This window comes from Rutilus rutilus (genome assembly GCF_951802725.1).
Source record: "Rutilus rutilus genome assembly, chromosome: 5".
Classification (NCBI taxonomy): domain Eukaryota; kingdom Metazoa; phylum Chordata; class Actinopteri; order Cypriniformes; family Leuciscidae; genus Rutilus; species Rutilus rutilus.
The window spans coordinates 36906113-36927174 of NC_140213.1; the positions used below are offsets into that span (position 1 = coordinate 36906113).

The 21062-nt window shown below is 36.8% G+C and overlaps 1 protein-coding gene across 1 annotated transcript; it reads right to left on the reverse strand.

The window, feature by feature from the left end:
- Positions 1–1384: 1384 nt before the first annotated feature.
- bmal2 (basic helix-loop-helix ARNT like 2) lies at positions 1385–18923 on the reverse strand. The gene is made up of 17 exons (XM_084408828.1): positions 18614–18923; positions 10329–10455; positions 9011–9064; positions 8868–8909; positions 8505–8662; positions 8271–8350; positions 8006–8098; positions 7288–7405; positions 6626–6772; positions 5539–5779; positions 4567–4673; positions 3794–3944; positions 3619–3686; positions 3017–3134; positions 2542–2632; positions 2342–2441; positions 1385–1672 (listed from the first exon to the last, which is right to left on the reverse strand). The coding sequence occupies exons 1-17, from the start codon at positions 18669–18671 to the stop codon at positions 1521–1523; spliced, it is 1905 nt and encodes a 634-aa protein (XP_084264954.1). The 5' UTR covers positions 18672–18923; the 3' UTR covers positions 1385–1520.
- Between the last annotated feature and the right edge of the window lie 2139 nt (positions 18924–21062).

The window sequence follows — 21062 nt, forward strand, 5'->3', positions numbered from 1 at the left end:
TATTTTAAATTATTATTTTATGGTTAATTATACTTTTAAATTACTTCTTGGTTGGATTTATAATAAATCTTGGCTTGAAGCAAGAAGAAGTTGCGACCATCTCTCCCCATTACTCTATTGTTGAGTTTTACACTATACAAAGTGATTGTTAGTATTTTGAAGTTTAGTAGAAATAAATTTATTCCCATAATTACATTATGGGATATAATTCTAAAATACAAAGTTTAAACAGCAATCACCTACTAAATGCTTCTCACATAATCATGTTATACCTCTTTGCACATAACTGAACAAGACCTAATGAAAGAATGAAGCCAAGAACAAAGTTTAAGTTTTAACACATCTTAACACAAGTGTCTAAAAAGTTGTACTTGGCTGATCCGACAAAGGATTCTGAGACGGGGTTTCCATGAATTGTTCCCTGAGAGACCCTGCCCTTATTTGCGGACAACTTTGTCCAATTTCCAATCACCATTTTACTGGTTGCTGATCTCCATCCAGGCATTCCTTCAGAACAGAAGATCTAATTATACACCTGAAGGGGAGAAAACTGGGAACATTTTCCCAGATCCTCTATATCTATAATACAGCTTACTCACTGGGCCCATCAGTAAAAAAACAGTTGTCCCAGGCCCTGTGAATTGTAGTGACGGCCCTATTTCAAGAGTAGCGTAGCCCTGGCAGGTCAGACTAAGGTCTGACAGAAAAGCACACATTCGCACACAGATTTGTAGACTAGAGAGGAAAACAAACAAAAATGTCAGGCCTAACGGTGATCCTCAAATTTCCAATTTCTCCACACAGTATTTTCAAGTAGTTCTGTTTTACAAATAACCACAAGCGCTCACCAATACCCCTCCCCATTATTCCACTGTTGTTCATCATGAAACATTGAATTCAAGACAATTTATGCTCTAAAAGGGAAAATTAACTACCAGGCTTCCCTTGCCAAAGGAATCCTATGACGTTTTTATATATATATATATATATACACACGCACATATAAAAAAAGAAATCCGTCCAGCTTTGCCTCAAAGCATCCATGTACAGTTCAAGTGTTGATTGACTAAGGAAACAATTTTGAAATCCTTACGCCACTGGATCACAGTGAAGCATTTTAGTTCTTGCCTTATGGCTTGGCTGAGGCATGTGTTCCTCAACATGGCAAAACAGGCCAATAACGTCTCTCCTTTCTGATCCTTGTCAAGGGGTAAGAGTGACCTCAGAGCTGAGATGAAGAAATGCACACCAGACCACATAAAACCTGGTCCTGTTGCTTAAGGTACTCAGCTTAAGGTACTCCGAGAGACCCCCCCCATCCACCATCCAAGGCCAGCCACGTCAGATAACCTGCCACGCAGCTTGTCCATACGCATTTAAAAACACTAATAAATTAAAAACATAAAAGTCAAAGAATTGTCGAAGGCCGGCTGCCTAGTGAAAATTAATGGATGGTTAATTTTAAAAAGCTCCAGATAAGACTGGTCTTCAAACAAAACAAAAAAATAAGAGCTGTGTGTTCACAGAGACCAGTGCATCTCGTTAAAGTCCACGGCTTCACCCAGGTTGGCATCGGTCTCCAGTAAGCTCATAATGACTGCCATGGCTGCCTCATCAGTGCTCAGAGCGGCCAACCCAGGAACCCCCTCAAGATCCAACTGAGAGCTTCCCTCTGGAGGACAGACACAGAGGAAGAGAATGAAAAAAAAAAAAATGAGTGCCATATTTTGCCATATTTCATTTGGTTAAAGCAAAGTATTGCACAGTATCTTCAGCGCAACATAATTTCAAAAAGATTTCCACACTTATTTCTAAAAACAAAAGGGACAAAACATCTACATTTAATAAGAACAACTGTAAAACAAAAAAGTATTGATTTTAGTTTTTGATAAATTTGTCTTAGTCAACAGCATAGATTTGACCCAATCATCATTCATCTGCCATGACAAAAATATTGATCAGCGTTTTACTAACGAATCATCAAATATATATATTTGATAATAATTAGCATGATTCTCATAGCTTGCCTGGCCAAGGTCATGAGTTCATTTCCTAGAGAAAGCAAAAACTGATACTATGTCTACCATGATTGCTTTGGATAAAAGCATCTGGCAAATGCATAAATGTAATTCATATTACTGTATTATGAGAATCAATATGAATGAGAATAAACAAAACAAAACTACATAATGTGAAAAAAAAGCTGTTTTAAAAAACAGGCTTAATTTTCTTTTTACAAAACAATCCTCCCCCATCCAGGAAAAACCCAGACATGTTCTTGAAAAGCTATAGTATCTTTAGTACCACATGACTGAATAAAATATAGTGCTGTTTTATCTACCCATGAGATTTTCACCCGCTGTGAAGGGCCCACCCCGCGCTTCATCCTCTGAGCTTGATTTGCCAGGCATCTCCACGTCTGTTGCTTCCCCATTTGGCACCTTACAGCATGAGGAGTAACCGTTGTGTTAGAATGCAATAAAGCACAAAACCAGTAAACTCATTTCTAAACACACAGACACAGTTGTTCGGCAGACTCACGTTGCTGCTGGCCTGCGCAAGGGCCAGTGGAGACTTGTCCTGCAGTACACTGAACGGACTTGTATTGCCGCTGGATGGTGAGGAGTTCATCCTTAAGAAAACAGCGTGACATCAGAATTCAAAGAGCTTTTCTTTAGGGATGTGCAGAACTGCATATTATCAAAACTGACTAATTGACGCAGTGCTTCCAAGTATCTTTTGCCATGCAAACTGCTTGGCAACAACAGATAAAGTACAGTACGCCAAAACACTGCTGCTAAAATATCAAAAGTCAAATCTGATTTTTAAAAAAATATTAAATACAGAAGGAAAAAAACTTAAACTAATTGACCTTACAATTTAAGTCATTTGTTGGATAACTAGTTTACATTCAATCCATTTGCAATTTTCATTGCTTGTAATATTTCACTGTAAATCACGTATAATAATAATGTATAATAATAATAATGGAAAGGAAGCTACATAATTGGTTTACCTATTATAGTCCATTATCTCATTAGCGATTTGGGTCCCTATGCATCCAGCGTAAATCATGCCTGATGCACTGGAGATCCCTGGGATGATTGGAAATTGTTGAGACTTCTTGGCATCATCTACAAAACAAAACACAAAAATTACTATCGGACCATAGTCAGATATGTTTAAAGTTAATGATAACAGAGGCTTGCGAAACACAGGGGCTATGCTACTCTTGAAATAGGGCCGTCACTACAATTCACAGGGCCTGGGACAACTTTTTTTACTGATGGGCCCAGTGAGTAAGCTGTATTATAGATATAGAGGATCTGGGAAAATGTTCCCAGTTTTCTCCCCTTCAGGTGTTTTTTATGCAGGCAAAGGGCATACAAGTACAGTTAAAAAAAGCAAAAAAAGGTGATGCATCTATCTAAAAAGGCGACTGGCTCTTTTAACTGGAAGGCTAGACTTCCATTCATACAGCTGGCACGTTGAATAACCAATTTGTATTTCTATTTGTCTCTTTTCCCTTGTGTATGATCTTGCAATCCAAAATGTAAATTATAGGCACACACCTAGAAACTAACCATATTTACAACATTGGTAGATCTTAATACTCACCCTCCGAGGCCTTGGAACTGCTAGGCTGTTCGGCTTTATCCCCTGATCCACCTGGATTACTTTTACCGCTGAGTCAGGTGGAAAAAGAGTCGATAATAATCTGTTATCTCATCGATCTCAGAATTTGGCTTCGACAGGTTGAATCATGACATTGATACTGAGTAATAGTACTTACGATATAACGGTGTTGGTTGACACTATGTATTCTACTTCTTTGGTCCAGGGATTTATAAAACTAAACCACTGACTTTGTAAGGTAACGAAAGAGCCATATTTCGTTTTGAACTTATAGCAATTTGTCTCAATCTTCTCTTTACTCCTCAGCACTGTAAAAAGGAAGCAACCAAAATGACACATTAAAGGGATAGTGCACCCAAAAATACAATTTGATGTCATTTCCTCACAAAATTCCAATTCCATATGACTTAATGTTAATGAAATAAATAACGTTGAATGTACGGATCGCTTATTTGCATATAATGAAAGTAAATGGAGATCCAGGCTGTCAAAGCTCCAAAATGAGCAAAAAGCACCACAAAAGCAGTCAATTCAACTCTTATTTTATATTTTGAGGAACTTGACGGGCCCTCATTCACTTTCCTTATTTGGACGAGTGGTCAGTACCATCAACATATACAGGATTGGATTTACACGAGTGCAAGTAAACAATGACCGTTTTTCTTTTTTTTGTACTTGCACATGCATGCAAGTAATCCAATATAAATCTACGAGGATCTCTCTGAGGCACTGGCCTTGCGTATCTGCCATTGAAAGCTGTTCTAATGTTCTTTAGAAGTAAGACTAATGATTAACGATGGATGAGGAGGATTTGGCTACTCGTGTCCTTCTCTGTTCTAGGCAATCTGCCCAGTTTCTTGGAAAATACTTTCAGGAAACTGTGTTTACAGCTCCAATGTTCCTAATAGTAAGAATCTAGATGCACTGTACCTTTTCTGTGTCTATCCGCCAAATGAGGCAGGTCGTCCAGGTGGAAGTATTCATAGCAGGATGTGCCTAGCAGCTCCTGGGGTAAGTAACCCAGAATAATGGTGGCTCTGTGTGCATAATACAAATGGATAAATACTTGCTAAATACTTTCTCCTATCACAACATGCAGAGGCAACTGTAAGTAAACCATTGGCAGGTTGATTTCCCAGAGAAAGTGTAAACACTGTGGCACTATCAAACCTTATCATTTGAGAATCTCGGCTATCCTTAAATGACAGCAGTGCTGTGAGTTTGGGGCGGGACTATTTGCATTTCCGACCAATTGCAGATGATGAGAGTGTTTACAAAATAATAAAAAAGACATAAATAAAAGACGGTTTCAAAGCATTCATTATATTTGGTACACCAGAAATTATTCAGTTCATCTTAAACTATCAGCTTCAATTATCATTGAATGATTTTCAAACTTGAGCAGATTAAAAAGAAACTAGAATTTTTTTTCCATAATTATTCTTATTATATAAAAGTATTTGTATTAAATATTTATAATATTTTAATTTGTATTATATTTTAAATAATTTACATCGATTACTGAAAAATACTGTTAAGTACTAATACTATTACGAAAAATGGTTTATGATTTACTCAAATTTTCTCTGCTGGTAAATTTCACAAATAATTGCAGACAAACGGCAAGTAACATTGAATTAAGCATGACATTTTGTAGTAGAAAAAAAAGAAAAAGTTGCATATAATAATATAGTTGTCTCCCTTTAACAAGTGCCAAACTAATACAAGTTTTGATAAGAAAACACATGCCGCCCTCTAGTGAGAATGTCGTGTCCACGTAAAGTCAACTTACTACTGAATAAATGAAGGTAATTACATACTGTGAGGCTATTTTTGTGCAAACAACTATGATTCCAAGTAAAAAAACACATTTAGTTCGTCCTAAAGCGAGGGTAAACTAACCGTTGATCCACGAAGGTGAATTTGCCATCCATGGCGTAGCGGGTGACAAATTCGGTGGGCTTGACCTTGATCTCTCCGTTGGCCTGCGGGAGGGTGTGGGGGTGCACACGGCCCACTGCTACCAGGCAACTGAAGTGGGAGCTCTCTTTATCCACCTCGGCCTCCCCCTCCGTGCCCAGCTGGCGCGTGGGCCAGACGCGCATGTATCCCGTGCAGTGCACGGTGCAGTACCGCTGGGACTCTGACGGGGCAGCCAATCAACACGAATCAATTTACAGGTGAGCTGTGAGCCAAATGTTCCACCATATGTTGTTAAAGAGGGACACAAGGTGCACGTTTCCTTCCCTTTTCGATTTGCTCTATTTAAATCTAAAAACGTGTGATGAAAAACATGTTTTTTTTTTTTTTTGTACTGTGCCAAAAGTGACACATAAAGCTTAAATATAAGCTTTTGCTTAACATGTTGAACAAATTGTATTTTTGAAAAAATAGTTGATAATGCATGTTTAATGCATAAAAATAATAAATGCATAGCTTTACGGGGCTGTCTGAATGACTAGTCAACTAACTGCTTGGGCCAGTTTGGAAAAGACTATGCTCACCAAGAACAGAAACATCAATGCTATCCAAGTCCAGACATCACAGCACAACACTTTCCAAAGTGAAGTCACTATCCAACTATCCAAGTTTGTAGGGATACAGCTGTCGGAATAAAATCCCACAAGCTGTGCTCACACTACTGCATGTGGCGAGAAGAAAGAAGAAAAGATGACGTGTGTAATGGAGTAAAATATGCAGGCCACGTCATCAACACGTCACAAAATGACCACTTGGATAACTGGTTCTCAGCAGAGACATGAAGATGTTTTCCGCTCATATGCGGTCTGAAGTCAAGGAAATTGAAACTTTATTTTAATTTCTACTATTTCTTTTTTTTTACAGAGCAATCACAAAAGACTTCAGTAATGTGTTTCAACACAGTCGATTAGCTTCATGAACACAAGTCTCTTCTGATTCATTTAATGTCATCTCTGGAATTAGAAAACTACCTTTAACAACTTGACTGTAAAATTGTAATTCTACTGACCTTTCTTTTTTGAGGCACCAGCCTGAAAGTCCTTTTCCTCTTTAATGCTAACTTTATTGTACTTCATTCGGCAGAAGAATGAGCGCCGGGCTCCAGAGCACAGCCGAGCCGCTCCGACAGGGAGATCAGCCTGCACCTGCAACCCCGCTATACACACACACACACACACACACAAGAGAGAGTTGGATTGGTTAAAGGAATGCTTCCTCAAAAAATGAATGTTCTGTTATCATTTACTCACCCTCATGTTGTTCCAAATCCTTACAAAAAAGCAATCCTATTTTCTTTACAAAAACCTATTTTATGGCTTCGATGGGCTTCAAATGCAGCCCATGAGTCATTTGGACTACTTTTAATTGTGCTTTTTTGCCAGGATCCAGGTTTGAAACATGTGGGAAGGTAATAAACGAATAATAAACTAACACTTTAAACACTCATGAGAGACTTCTTTCCAAAACAACTTTTAAATGGTAGTGTTTACTTAATTTATTAAGCAGGGTGAACACAGTGTATACGGAAAGACATAAAACTGTATAAGCACGGAAAGACATAAAACTGTATAAGCACGGAAAGACAAAACTGTTTAAGCACTTAAAAGCATTAAGGATGCATGCACAAACTTGACACAGATAACAACATTTATACGGCCTAAATATGCTTACTTTTGGCATCTATGAGGCGCTCCCGTGGGTAGAGTTCAGAGGCAGACAGCTGTTCCTTCACTTTTCCAATGTCTTTTGGATGAACGTAATCAAACAGGCTCTGTCCAATTAACTCAGTCTGGGGAGAAAAATATTCAAATGAGCCATGATCTGACTAATATATTCTGCTAACAGTTCACAATATCATCAGCTTAACTGTTATCATCAGGGTTTTTTTAAACGATCCTCAAAATACTTCAAATATTATACTACCAGTAAAATGTTTGGACATTCTAGACTGATTTATGTTACTTGTGACCTCATAAAACCCTTTAAACAAAAATCTAATGCTTAAAGGATTGAAATTGTTTTTATAGGCACATGACTGAATTCCAATTTAGCGACTTTGTCACTAGATTAGCGACTTTTCAGATCTCTGTAGCAACTTTTTTCTTCTTCAAAATAGCGACTTAGCAAATTTTTGGACTACTATCATACTCGTTCCATTATCTGACAGAAAATATGTAAATAAGAACAGCTGTATTGGACATTTGGTGGCCATATATTATATAAAAATTACAGTATGTGAGCACTGAGAGAAAACCGATGTAAAGAAACGATGTAAACTGCAGACAGTTGGTGAATTACGTCATCTAGCGATTTTTTGAGCAGCCTTTAGCTACTTTCAATTGAAAAACCTTGGCAAATAGTTGGTCTTTTTAGAGTCAAATTCTCCTACCCGACAGTAGTTCAGGATTTTTGAAACAGATTCTGAGAAGAAGACAATTTTTCCACGATCACAGCCAACCACAAAGAGAAATCCATCCGCAGCCTGGACAAGAGAGAGGGAGAGATCGTTTAAGTTTAATGTTGTCATTTCGCAATTGCAAACAGTCAAAATGTCCAAAAGCTATTTTGGGAGGACCTTCCACCCACATTGTCAATAATTTGCTGTGATATTTCTTCACCTATATATGCATAGCTCTATAAATTGTAGGATTTACCCTTAGGACAAGGTGCTTGAGCTCATCATCTGGGAGGAATGCAGGTTTGTAATTGGCTTCTGCAAAGGAGTTGGTCGCTCCTAAAAACAGGACTCCATTACACCACTGTATGACCATGTTTGTTATGCTTTAATTACGTATTCATGAGGAAAAATACATTTTCAAGCTCAATATTAATCTTTGTGCATGCTAGTCTACACAAAAAGCTAATTGTAAAGACAGTCGTCTAGATACCTTTGAGTGATTTGAGGTGCTGGACAGCCATTCGTAACACAGTGAGCTTGTCAAGCTTTCGGGACATGGGGTTACAGGTGGGAATCATCGCTGCCAACTCGTCAATCAAGTTATTCATCTTATCTCGCCGTCGTTTCTCGATCTGACTGTGAGGTTCCCTAAAAGACGACATTATGTCGTAAGTACCGAGATACTCAACGTTGCTGAAATATAACGTCAATTGAGTCTTTGAGTTTCAATGGGAGTTGAAATTGCAAATTAAAAGGGGGAACAAATTAATAAATAAAGGGGGTAAATGAGAATAAATAAATTAAAGTACAAACAAATAAATAATCCCCATAAATATTTAGAGACAATAAGTACCTGATGCACTTAATTTTTAAGTGCTGGTCGTCTCCTTCTGATCTATAAAAACAAAATAATAAAAGGCATACAGACATTAAAAATAAAGAATAAAATTGTGGATCAGGGTGAGTCATACTTCGTATCGATAGTTGGCGCAATACCTTTCCTGATCATCCTCCATATCCTCGTCTAGATTTGATGCAGATTTTGTTTCTCTGGAAACAAAGTGGTGAGATGAGCAAAGTGGTGAGATGAGTAAAGTGACTCATGAAATGCTGCCGTGATTCAAATAGGACATTATACACAGACCACGCACTTCCCTTCCCAAAACATCTCGACTCATTCAGAAAAGTAGGACGGGGGATAACAGGCCAAACAAGAGGATGTTAGTCATACAAATCAGCCCAATATCTCAAACCCACATATATACTCTTTCTAGACACTAGAGGCTGGGGGGTATGGCATATCATCATTTATGTGGGAAGCACAGTTTTTTTTACTAAAAATAACAAATAAAAATAGAGAATAATGCAAAAATCAAAGAGGCAGAGGCAAGTTAATATGTTGTTAGGCAAAACCCAAAAGATCAGCTGTTTACAGCTTTAGTACAACTTCTCAATTTGCCAAATTAATAGAATTAAACATATGCAAGTATGCACAAGTGACCAATCAGAATTAAGAGACAGAACTACCTATTTGTATTCATGTTATAAAGTTATACAATATGAAGATGTTTTTGCACTGCTGCCATATTTATTAACTTATGAACAAACATTACTTTTGCTTTGTGTCTATCAACTTCCTAATAAACAAATAAACTATACAAAGGAGATAAATAGAGTTAAATAATACATTTAAAATTGTGTATATAAAAGCTGCATTTATTTGATCAAAAATACAGCAAAACAGTAATATTGTGAAATACTATTATAAATTCAAATAATAAATAATTAAAATGTAATTTATTCCTGTGATGGCAAAGATAAACGCTCAGCATCATTATTAGTCTTCAGGGTCACATGATCCTTCAGAAATCATGCTAATATGCTGATTTCATTATTACAGCTGAAACTGCTTAATTCTTTTGTGAAAACCGTGATATATTTTTTTTCGGGAATCCTTGATGAATAGAAAGTTCAAAAGAACAGCAATTATTTGGAATAGAAATTATAAATGTCACATTTGATAAATTTAAAAAAAAAATTTCTGTGCTCCTTGCTGGATAAAAGTATTAATTTCTTTCAAAATAAAACAACTTCTGAAAAATTTTAATTAAATCATTCTTTTTTTTTACTTAATGTTTTATTATTTAAAAAAGGCAATACCATACTGTTATTTACATTGTTAATATACAAAACATTTCATCTTTAATTTTATTTTACTGTGAAAATAACAATTTTGTGATATGCACAGTTACTGACATATTTTTGTCAAACCACTACTAGTAAAAACATAAAAAATATTTAAAAATGTACTTACGGGATGTCCATGCTGCCTTTCCGTTTCCTGGGCAGCTCCATGCCTGAGGCCATGCCGATGACTGAGCTGGGGGTCATCAAACCAGACAGAGAGACGGAGAGGCCCTGGGGTTCCTCTAATGCATCTCCTGCCATTAGTGGGAGGGATTTATTTTAGTAAAGTGACAAAAAGAAACGTGCCAAAACATTGTGAAGTAGGCAGGACTGCAATGTTCAACCACGTGCCACATATCTGAACCAGGGCACCGTGGAATAGATTTCATAACAGATTTTTATGTGAATTTTTGTCTGTGTGGCGACCTAAATAATAAACAGGACATTTTTATCTTGTGAAAGCAGTCACAAGAAAAAAACATTTTTTAGAGTGTAATCTTAAAACCCACAAACCCAGTTTATACCTGGTTCTTAGAAACAGAGGAAGTTCAGAGAGAACTACTTGCTGTATTGAGGCAGGCCGACCATAAGCACAATACAGACAACCTACTTCACCACCGCTAGAACTTGCATCACTCCTTCCTTTATGCTCATCTATCGGCCCATTTTAGACAATGAAACATCAATTAATATACAGTCTTTGGCTTCCTGTACAAACAAGGCTTCATAACCAGAAGCCTTTATGGCAGTGTATCTAGGTTTATTTACATTATATCCAGTCTGAGGACAAAACACCAGTCAAACACCATACGGTTCATTGAGTTCAAACAGATTTAGGAAAAAAAACAAAACAAGAAGAATTATTTTTTTCACTCAGCAGTATTTAGTTACTCTTTCAAATGAAAGCAATGGAATCTGATGGGAAAAAAAAACTCTTAAAGTTCCTGTTCTCCGTGATCCCATTTTTCAAACTTTAGTTAGTGTGTAATGTTGCTGTTAGGGCATAAATAATACCTGTAAAATTATAAAGCTCAAAGTTCATTGCCAAGCGAGATATTTTATTTAACAGAAGTCCCCTTTCAAAGCCTACAGCGAACGGCCGGTTTGGACTACATCCCTCTACTTCCTGCTTTAATGACGTCACTAGAACAGTTTTTTGACTATCCTCCGCCGACAGGAATACACAAAAAAGGGGGCGTGGTCTTGTTGCGCTCCTACGGAGAAGAGGAAGAGTTGCGTTTGTAGAGTGTGTTTGTCGCCATGTCGTCGAGACGCTGTTATTTTCATCCCGGAGTCAAATCACCTTTGTTTGGCCTGAGCGCATGCATCTCCACGTTATGGTAAGAGGCGTGACCTTTCCGGGCAACGTGCGCTAAGCTGCTGTCGAATCACAACACAGGAACCGCTGGCACAATCAGAACTCTTTACGTATTTCTGAAGGAGGGACAAGTCATCAGCCCGTTTTTAGGACAGTGAAAACAGCGGTATACAGATAAGTAAATTGTGTGAAAAATACTGTGTTTTTTTACACCCGAAACATGAACATGTTATATTGCACACTGTAAACACAATCAAAGCTTCAAAAACACAGGAAAAACGGGAACTTTAACGTCAATAGATACCATTTCAGTTTTGTTTTCTATTTATCGAAAGAAAGAAAAAAAAATCCATGGCTAACTGGCCTAGTGTGATTATAAATGCAGAAAAGTGCAATTTAAACAAATATATTCAAAGTTAAAGGGCAAGTACTCCACACAAACTCTAGCAGGTGATAAGATAAGAATTTTTATTGTCATTGCACATCAGGTAGGCTATACAATAAAATTGCAGTGCATAATAAATATATAAACATAAAAAAGTGGCTTGGTTCACAACATGATTTTGCGGCTTCTCTTTACTTTTTCTGAACATTTTTGCCACATTATCACTAAACAAATCAAATAACAACTGGGGAACTGAAAAGGGATGACAACATTTCACAAGAATGGAAAGCATATTAAAACATTTTCTACCAAACTCAAAGTAAAGTAAAGAAATGTAAACAGAAATTTTTCTACTATATTTTAAAATTCAATAAATGATAATTAATTGTAATTATCATTATTATTATGACAATCAATAATAATAATAATAACTTTAATCGAAAAAAATGATACTATTGAAATAATAACAACAACTAGCCTAGTCCATGATGAAGTAAAGTTACAATGAGAAAAAACTCACTTCACATGAGGGCGGTTCATTTCAGTTCAATCATAATATTTGTTCAAATAACTGCAGTGTGACTTTTTTTAAATCAAACTCTGCAGCACTTCCTGCCACCAAGGGACATAATGAAGCTGTATTTGCCATCTGTTATAGCCATTGACCACCAAAATCCATTCACAAACTCCCAGTGAGCAGAGCAACTTATTCATGAACAGGCTTTCACAGTGCAATCTGTTTTTCCCGCCTGCTTCACCTGTTCCTTTAAGCCTCTAAGACCAGCAGACACGCTCGTCCACGGGCATGTGTACACGTGCGTACCGTGTGTGTGTTTTCACAGTGCCATCAGGTTCGGGCGACAATGGCACGGGCCAGGCCAAACACAGCTTGTGGCCCTGGCTCCTATATTTAACAGTCCTCTGCGAGCCTTGTGACCTAAATAGACGTTAACAGATCGGCAACAACCTGATTTTTAATTCTGCGCGCTGGAGTGAAGATCTGCGGTGGGATTATTTGGTTTTATGAGGCCGTACCCAACAATGAAGAGCTCCGTCTTTCACTGGCTCATGATATTATCTGGACTCCACTGACCTGCATTTAGATGCTCGCGCTCATGACAACTGTGTGATGTCATTTGCACAAGAGAAAGGCCATTTCACTGACTCACTATTCACACTGATGTGAAGATTTTCAAGGACCATTGATTCAAACGCATACACATGCATGCATACATGCATGCATATGCGTAGGAATGGAACAATCATATTCCAAAGTAGTAAGTATTCAACCTCAAAACGAAAACATCACTCAACATATTAACCTTACCTGCTTCGTTCTCAAAACGAATGCATTGTGAGTGTAATTATACTCTTTAAAAGCATTAAAAGCAATACACACCCACACTTTGCAAAAGTGCCTCAGTAGTCAAGTCAGTACTAGATAGTCCAACTAAATTACTTGGAAAAAACGGTCACTGTGAACACTAGTCATCGCACAGAAAAATGATCATGTCATAAGGTGAGCTAATTATTCATAAGCCTATACTTTACGCTGTGACCACAGAGCTGCATGAGAAACGTGTCCGACCTCAATTTATTTACTTCAACCATTGTGCAAAGAAATGTGACAAAAGTGCATGAAAGTAGGTCAGGGAATCGATTTTAGCACACTTTTGGCACCACACCTTGGTAGTATTTTGCTGAGTTAAGCATTTAAGTGACTGTTCAGCTAAATGTTTGACAGGTAAACACAAGGTTCTATAATAACTACTGCTGACGCATTGTCATTTGTTAGCTGATCATAGTGTTTGCGTCCTGCAAAACTTTAAATACGTCAACATGGTTAAGTTATCTAGCTGGCTGGCATCTTTGAGGTTTTGCGAGTGAAGAATGATTTGTGATTCGCGGCATGAGCTCAGACAGGTCATCACATCGTGTTATCAGCTCTCATCTTTAAGTTGGGTACCACAATAACTTGCGCTGCCAAATCAGCTTTTCATTTTCAACCAATTTATCACTCGTGACACAAAAACGTAAGTAATCCCAAAAATAAATCACAACAGGGTGATCAGAACCCCGACATGAAACAGAGGGTACGGAAACTTGTTTCCGCCAATGCATTATTATTTTTCTTCTCGTAATTATGTGATATAAACTCGCAATTCGGACTTTTTTTTCCTCAGAGTTGTGTGATATACTGTAAAGTCGCAATTACGAGTTATAAAGTCACTTTCCAGCTTACAATTCTGAAGTTATATCACGCAATTCTGACTTTATAAATCAGAAAAAACTCACTTCACATGAGGTGATCATAGTATTTGTTAAAAAAAAATTGGTATGACTTTTTTTTTTACCTGCCACCAAGGGACATAATGAAGCTGTATTTGTCATCTGTTACAGCCATTGACCACCAAAATCCATTCACAAACTCCCTGTGAGCAGAGCAACTTATTCATGAACAGGCTTTCACAGTGCAATCTGTTTTTCCACCTGCTTCACCTGTTGCGTTAAGCCTCTAAGACCAACAGACACAATTGTGAGAGAAGAAAAGTCAGAATTGAGAGATAAAAAGTCACTGTGGCTGAGGGGTCTGCTATTTATTTTCCATCAATGACTGGGTGAATGTAGATTATTCCACTTATTAAATGGCTACTTGCCAAAAACAAACTAAATAAATAAATATATACACATGAAATATTGATTAAATAAACAGACATCTTGCAATTATTTGTTGTGTGAGGTTTAAGCTTAAAAAGAAAAGCTATGGTTACTGATAAACTGTGAAATTGACAAATGGTTTAGTGCCTTATTAAAATTTAACAGCAAATGATTCATTATTTAGATGAAAAACCATGTTAATTCTTCCCATGGTTGAATAAAACACTGGCACATTCCTGTCACTAAAGTCAATTACTAATGTCTAGGTTGTTTAAAACCACAAACCAAGCCAGTTGAAGCATCTTGGCAATAAACAGCATGACGAAAGCAAAACTCAGATGTTTATTTCCAGAGTTTTTCATATTAATGTAGTGAAAATGACTTCAACTTTCCCTAATTTCAAAACGCGCAATTTTTTACTCTAGAAATTGATCTAAAATGTGAGAATCCATAAATGTGACAAATTAGTTTAAAAAAGGTATTCAAGTTTAGACATGACCTAATTTTTCTAACAAATTACAAAAGTGCCTTGCCTCCACAGCTGACAGTTTAGAACACTTTATCATTTTGATAATTGGGCAATTAATACAGGGCTATAACCACCACATACATAAGCTAGAGCACTATTTTAAAAAAGCATTCACTAAACTAACTCAAAAATGCAACAATAAAAGTATTATGTAGCTATATAAAAGTATCATTCTTTTTACAAACCGTACATATTTCTAATGGATCACATGAGTTTAGTCTCACGCTTATTCGTGTTTACCTCTTAATGTATAAGAAAAATTGTGGCATAGAATTTTACATTTTAAATGTACTAATTATTATTGCTTCTAATCCTTTTATCTGCCAATTACACTTTATATTGTATGTTTTAGTTTAGAAAGTTTGACTATATTTTATTATAACACATAATTTTGATGTGGATTTGTTATAAACTGGATAAACTTGCTTGATGCTGTTACTCCTTTAACATAAATAATAATCACTATACAAACACGAATAACCAAGAACGTGAAACTAGGCAAGACAATCAGTTAAAAATGCTTAACATCTAAATAGCATAATCAACAATCACATGATTTTCTGATGTCTAGACATGAAGGCAACCGGAAACCATCTCTTTGACAGGAAGTCTATAGTGCAAGCCATAAAACTGACACAAAGAGTTGCGATGGGATAATCTGAAAGACTGACAGCCAAACAATCACTCCTGACTATGATCTCCAGGATTTAAAAACAATGTTGTAAAGAGGTCCTTGAGGACGAGACCATGAAAAGAACTTTAATCAAACGCATACTCAAAATAGCCTCGCCATTCAAATCAGAGAACCTCTTCAAGGACCATGACAACGTGTATATGCAACACATACAGGGATGACCCACTAATACTACAATCTTAAATGCTGAATAATTCTCATTTTAATTGTACTAAAATACAGTTCCTTATTCCTTAAAAAGAACAGATTATAAGTTGCGACAAACAAATTTACTGACTAATACAACAAATACTTGCTCTCCATGACTTTCATGCAATAAGGTCCTCTGAGATGTAAAGTCTTCCCTGTAGTTCAGAATCAGGTGTAGCAAGCCATGGTGCAACACATTTCATCTACATCTACAGCTAGACATGCAGTGGTCAAAGTGTTGTTTAAACAGTGCAAAAGCATCGTAATACACCCCTGTTCTTCTGACCTACTTTTATGAAAGACTATGAACTTCTAATAAAACATTTGATGTTTTTACGTCTGTCTGTACTGTATACCTCACATACATATTTATACTGTGATGGATTTTTTAATTAAACATAACTGAATCCTAAATGTTTCAAAACCCTTTGGTCAAAAACACTCAAGTGTCTGTGTGTTAGTGAATCATGTCTGAATAGAACCGTCTCCAGTCAACTCGACAATAGCCTACATACATGTACATAAACATATATGTGTGTGTGTATACAGTATGTATAGCCTATATACACACATGCACACAGACATATGTATAATATAACACAATTTTTTATGTCAGATGCGATTAATCGATTTGACAGCACTAAATATAAAAAATTAAATATAGTAAATAATAGATTAAATATAATATTATAAATGTAGGACTCTGAAGAATTCAGCTCTATGTGCATTTTTCTAATGCATTGTATTGTTTTTGCAATGCACTTTTAAATAACATTTTATTTTCTTTATCTCCAAATATTAATACATATTGTCATTGAGGTATACCCCACATTAAATCATTAAGAGATGAAGGTATTGATGTCATGCTGTCTTGTTCCTCCATGAATAATTACCAGACAATTTGCCAGGGCAAGTGCATTTATTTGTCAGCTAAGTTATAATTTATCAGACGGGCCAGAAAGTAAATAACTGACCTGCCAAAACGCCTATCAGTGAAATGACTGGAAACTATAACTCAAAAGGCCAGTTACCTAAGAGACACACTTTCCAGATAAGACCCAAAATTCCAGTCACGTTTCTCAGTGTTGGGGAAGGGAGGGGGTGTCTGTCACGAGACCAGACAAACCAAACTGGCAGCAGATTTAGGTTACACGTTTAGCAGGAATTATTAGCACAATCGGTCCATTCCATTAAACAGCTTTGTTTCGGATTGTTTATAGGCTAGTTATGCAAAGGCTCACTGATTGTGTTAGGCTGAAAAGAGAAAGCAACGCCTGAAGAAGAGGAGGGCATCACAGCCCAAGCCTGCACGTGCGCTGTGTAAGTGTTTGACCTACATATTACACAACCCTCACGTTACAAGGTCACGTTACAAGAAATCAGACTACATCAGGCAGCACGATGACCTCACAATGCGAATGATTCACATTTACGTCACAACAACATGCAGTTTCACTCATTAAAGAGGACACTGAATTCAATAGGGGAAAGGCATCTGTGCTAGACAGAGTTTTTGTGATCTTTTGTGAACTCATTTCACTATCAAAACAACAGTGAATGCGTATGAAACCAGCATTATAGCCTAGTTTTCTATTTGTAAGCTAATGGTTGAGAACCGAGAACATAGCAATCATTATTAAAATAAACCAAAACATTTTTGACTACTTTTTGATTGGTTATGACAACGTTTAGAGATACATGGGGGTTTGTGGTAATCAGTAATATATTATAACAAATAATTGAAGGAATCAGTTAATAGTCATCACATTTCCTGTTTGTTTACCATTTAACTTACTGTTTTCTTTTAAACGCATTTATGTCTCAGTTAATAGTCAGAATTTTACATTTAATTTCTGATTACTTTGTATATTTTGTGTTCAACAATAGAGTGCTGAGTTCAAAACAGTACTTATTTCTACACATTATTCCATTATGTGGAAACATTATTCCTCAAAAGTACTATTAAAAGAATGGCTAAATTTGTTAGGGAACAGGAATAATTAAAACATGTAGGCCTATCAGAATGGAAAACAGAACAGTTACATTACGATTTCCAAACAAATGTAAACACAGTAAATCGTCGATTTGACGTGTTTTTCCGGATAAGATCCGATTCTTTTTTTCGATCCTCGGAGTAGGTTTAGGAAAATATAGCCTTTATATAAAAATAGTTGGCCATATGAACGAAACAAAGTTCAACAAAACAAAAAAGAAAAAGTCGCTGGTAGCATGTAAATTAATTTATTAAGACGTTTAAAATAAACCACAACTGATCTGACTGAATGCGACGGCAGCCAATCAGCCAAGGCCTCGCAAAATATCTACAGATAAAACATGCTACATTTAAAATACGTGCCTGTCAGTCACATTAAAACCAGAATATATGATTAAACGCGGCGTTAAAGATCCAAATGTGCCTCTGAGAGCAGCTCCTACGCAGCCCTGCTTGTGTTTGCTAGAGTTCGCTCTACTGAACTACTGACCTAGTTTCGCTGCGAACGCGAGTGTGCAAACCAATCAGCGGGGAACACCGAGATCTCCCCTCTCCTCCGCCCGGCCGGCACACAGCGCAATTACACCCAACTTCATGCGGACCCGTTGAGGGTGGACTAACTTGTATTGTTTCAGGCGGCGTTTACCTGTCTTTTCCCCCGTCGCTCCGTCACCGCCGCCAGCCGCTGTATTCCTCGCCGACATGGCTGGAGCCGGTACGCCGCGGCCCAGGACTCCGATGCTGCATGTGGAGAACCGAAGGCGGTGGTTATTTGCAAAGGGGGGAGAGAGAAAAAGGAGAGGGGACGGCGGAGGGGGGGTGGACGGCGAGGCCTGTATATTGATTCAATTATTTTTCTTTTCAACTAACTGAATTGGGAGGGTGGGCTGAGCGTAAAAACGTGCAAGGAGAGGACACGATGTAAGCAGGACAGTGGTTGAAATCCCGGGAAACGCGGAAGACGACGGCGCACAATCTCCTCCTACCATCATCACACCGCCTTCTCGTGCTGTCCTTACCCTCACGTTACTAACCTAGTAAAGTCACGCGATATGTTACGCAAGCCGAGAAAAATGCGGTCACGGATGCGATGGCGGTATGCGGGTCCTGAACGGAACCGGGCGCTGCTGGACACTGTCATCTTTTCGATTGCAGCAATGTGATTCGACCATGTCGCATTCAGCTTCTGCACCATCATATTTATATTTAGACCAGAACTGTTTGTTTTATTAAGGCATTACCTGAAAGTACATAAGTAACATAGGCCTGTTGTTTTGATTATTTGTTGGGGTAAGTTTATAAGTAGCCTATTAAAAAAAAAAAAAAAAAAAACATTAGTTAAGCTCCCTATTCTATTTGGTTAAGAGTGTCAACATATTTTAAAGCCTTTTATGTCATAAAAGGAGCGATTGTAAGAATGTCTTACATCGCCTGTAAATATTCTCATATGCCTATTTGTTTGCAGCAAATTCATATTTTAGAAATCTACTATTCTACTTCAAGTAGCCTACAAAGACTTACAAACCACAATGACATTTTAAAATTGAGCATGAATCCTACTGTTTTGTTTTTATTCATTGTGGCAATTAAATTTACCGGTTCAATTCGAGTAATCATTATTTGAGTAATCATTGTGTATAATGCTTTCACCGGGAAATATTATTTAATGCAAAAAAAAAAAAAAAAACCTCGTCAATCAAACATTTGCTCGTTCATGCTGTTAACTAAATTAATAAAAACGATGATAGCTATAGGTAATAATATCTTTGAAATAAAAAAGTGAAATGGCATGTTTTTGTTTTACATGAAACGCCCCTTTATATGTTTTTAAATGTCTATGTAAATTTCATACATTTTTTGTAGAGGACCTATTGTATATTTGAGAATCGAGTGTGTGTGTGTGTGTGTGTGTGTGTGTGCGTGGAAGGGGGGGGGGGGGGTCACGTGAAAAAATAAAGACTGTTCTTAATGCGGCATCTGTTCTTATTTCGATTCTAATCATTGTGATCTGAAGAAACTAAATTTAAATGTATCTTATGGAAGTGTCTTTGCATTTTTTTTTATTTAGTTCAGTTACAGACATGCAATGCAAAGAGTAGGCTACAAGGCAAATATAAGTAGTAATTGTAGTAGGATACAGTTCAGAGTAGCCTGTGAAACAGAATAACAACATCTATAACCTAAAATGAGCACACACACACACACACACACACATATATATGACACAAATATATTGGGATTATAAGTGTTAATATTAGGGCAGTAACATTCATTTGAAAAGCTTTAACATTTTTATACCTTTTGTTTTGTGATCTCACGTTTGTAAGGGGTTCAAAGTATATTGTGAGATCAGCAATAAAAAAAAGTAGCCTAATATACATATATGAGGGTTTATTTTGAGTTATTTTTGTCTTATGATTAAAAAACTGCCAAAACCGTACTACCCTCTCTGTTTGCATCTACACGGTTGATTAAGCATATCTGAATGGAAAAATAAACACTAGCGCCAACTAGTGGACAAGAGTTGCACATCTTAATCATTTTTATTTTACTCTGTTGATCTCATGTAGCTGCAACTAAGCTGTGTTATAGCCACAAACAACACAAATACACACAAGCAATTAAATAATTATTTCCAAGCCTAGAAAAGTAAAGAATTTCTGTAGTTTAGTAAATTTGCTCAGCTCTCTATATATGTTTCACCAGGTAATTGCACGTTTTTAATAATGGTAAAAGCCCTTATAATAATGATGAAGAGCTTGGAGAATAAATGAGGCACAGGAAAAGCATAGGCTACATAAAGATAGTGTGCTTTGGGATATTTGCATATAGTTCAAAATTATTATTTTATTTTAATTTGTTGCGTCTAATGCTTTAAACTGGCCATAAACTATGTGATGCAAGACAAATGCTTCATGAATTTCTTTTTAAAACCCTGATAGTCTCCAGCACAGTAAAGCTCAAATATAATTGAACACTTATAGGGACAGTTCACCCTAAAAATCATTATCTCACCCTCAAGTTTTTCCAAACCTGAATGAGTTTCTTTTTTTCTGCTGAACACAAAAGAAGATAACTGAAAGAATATGGGTAAC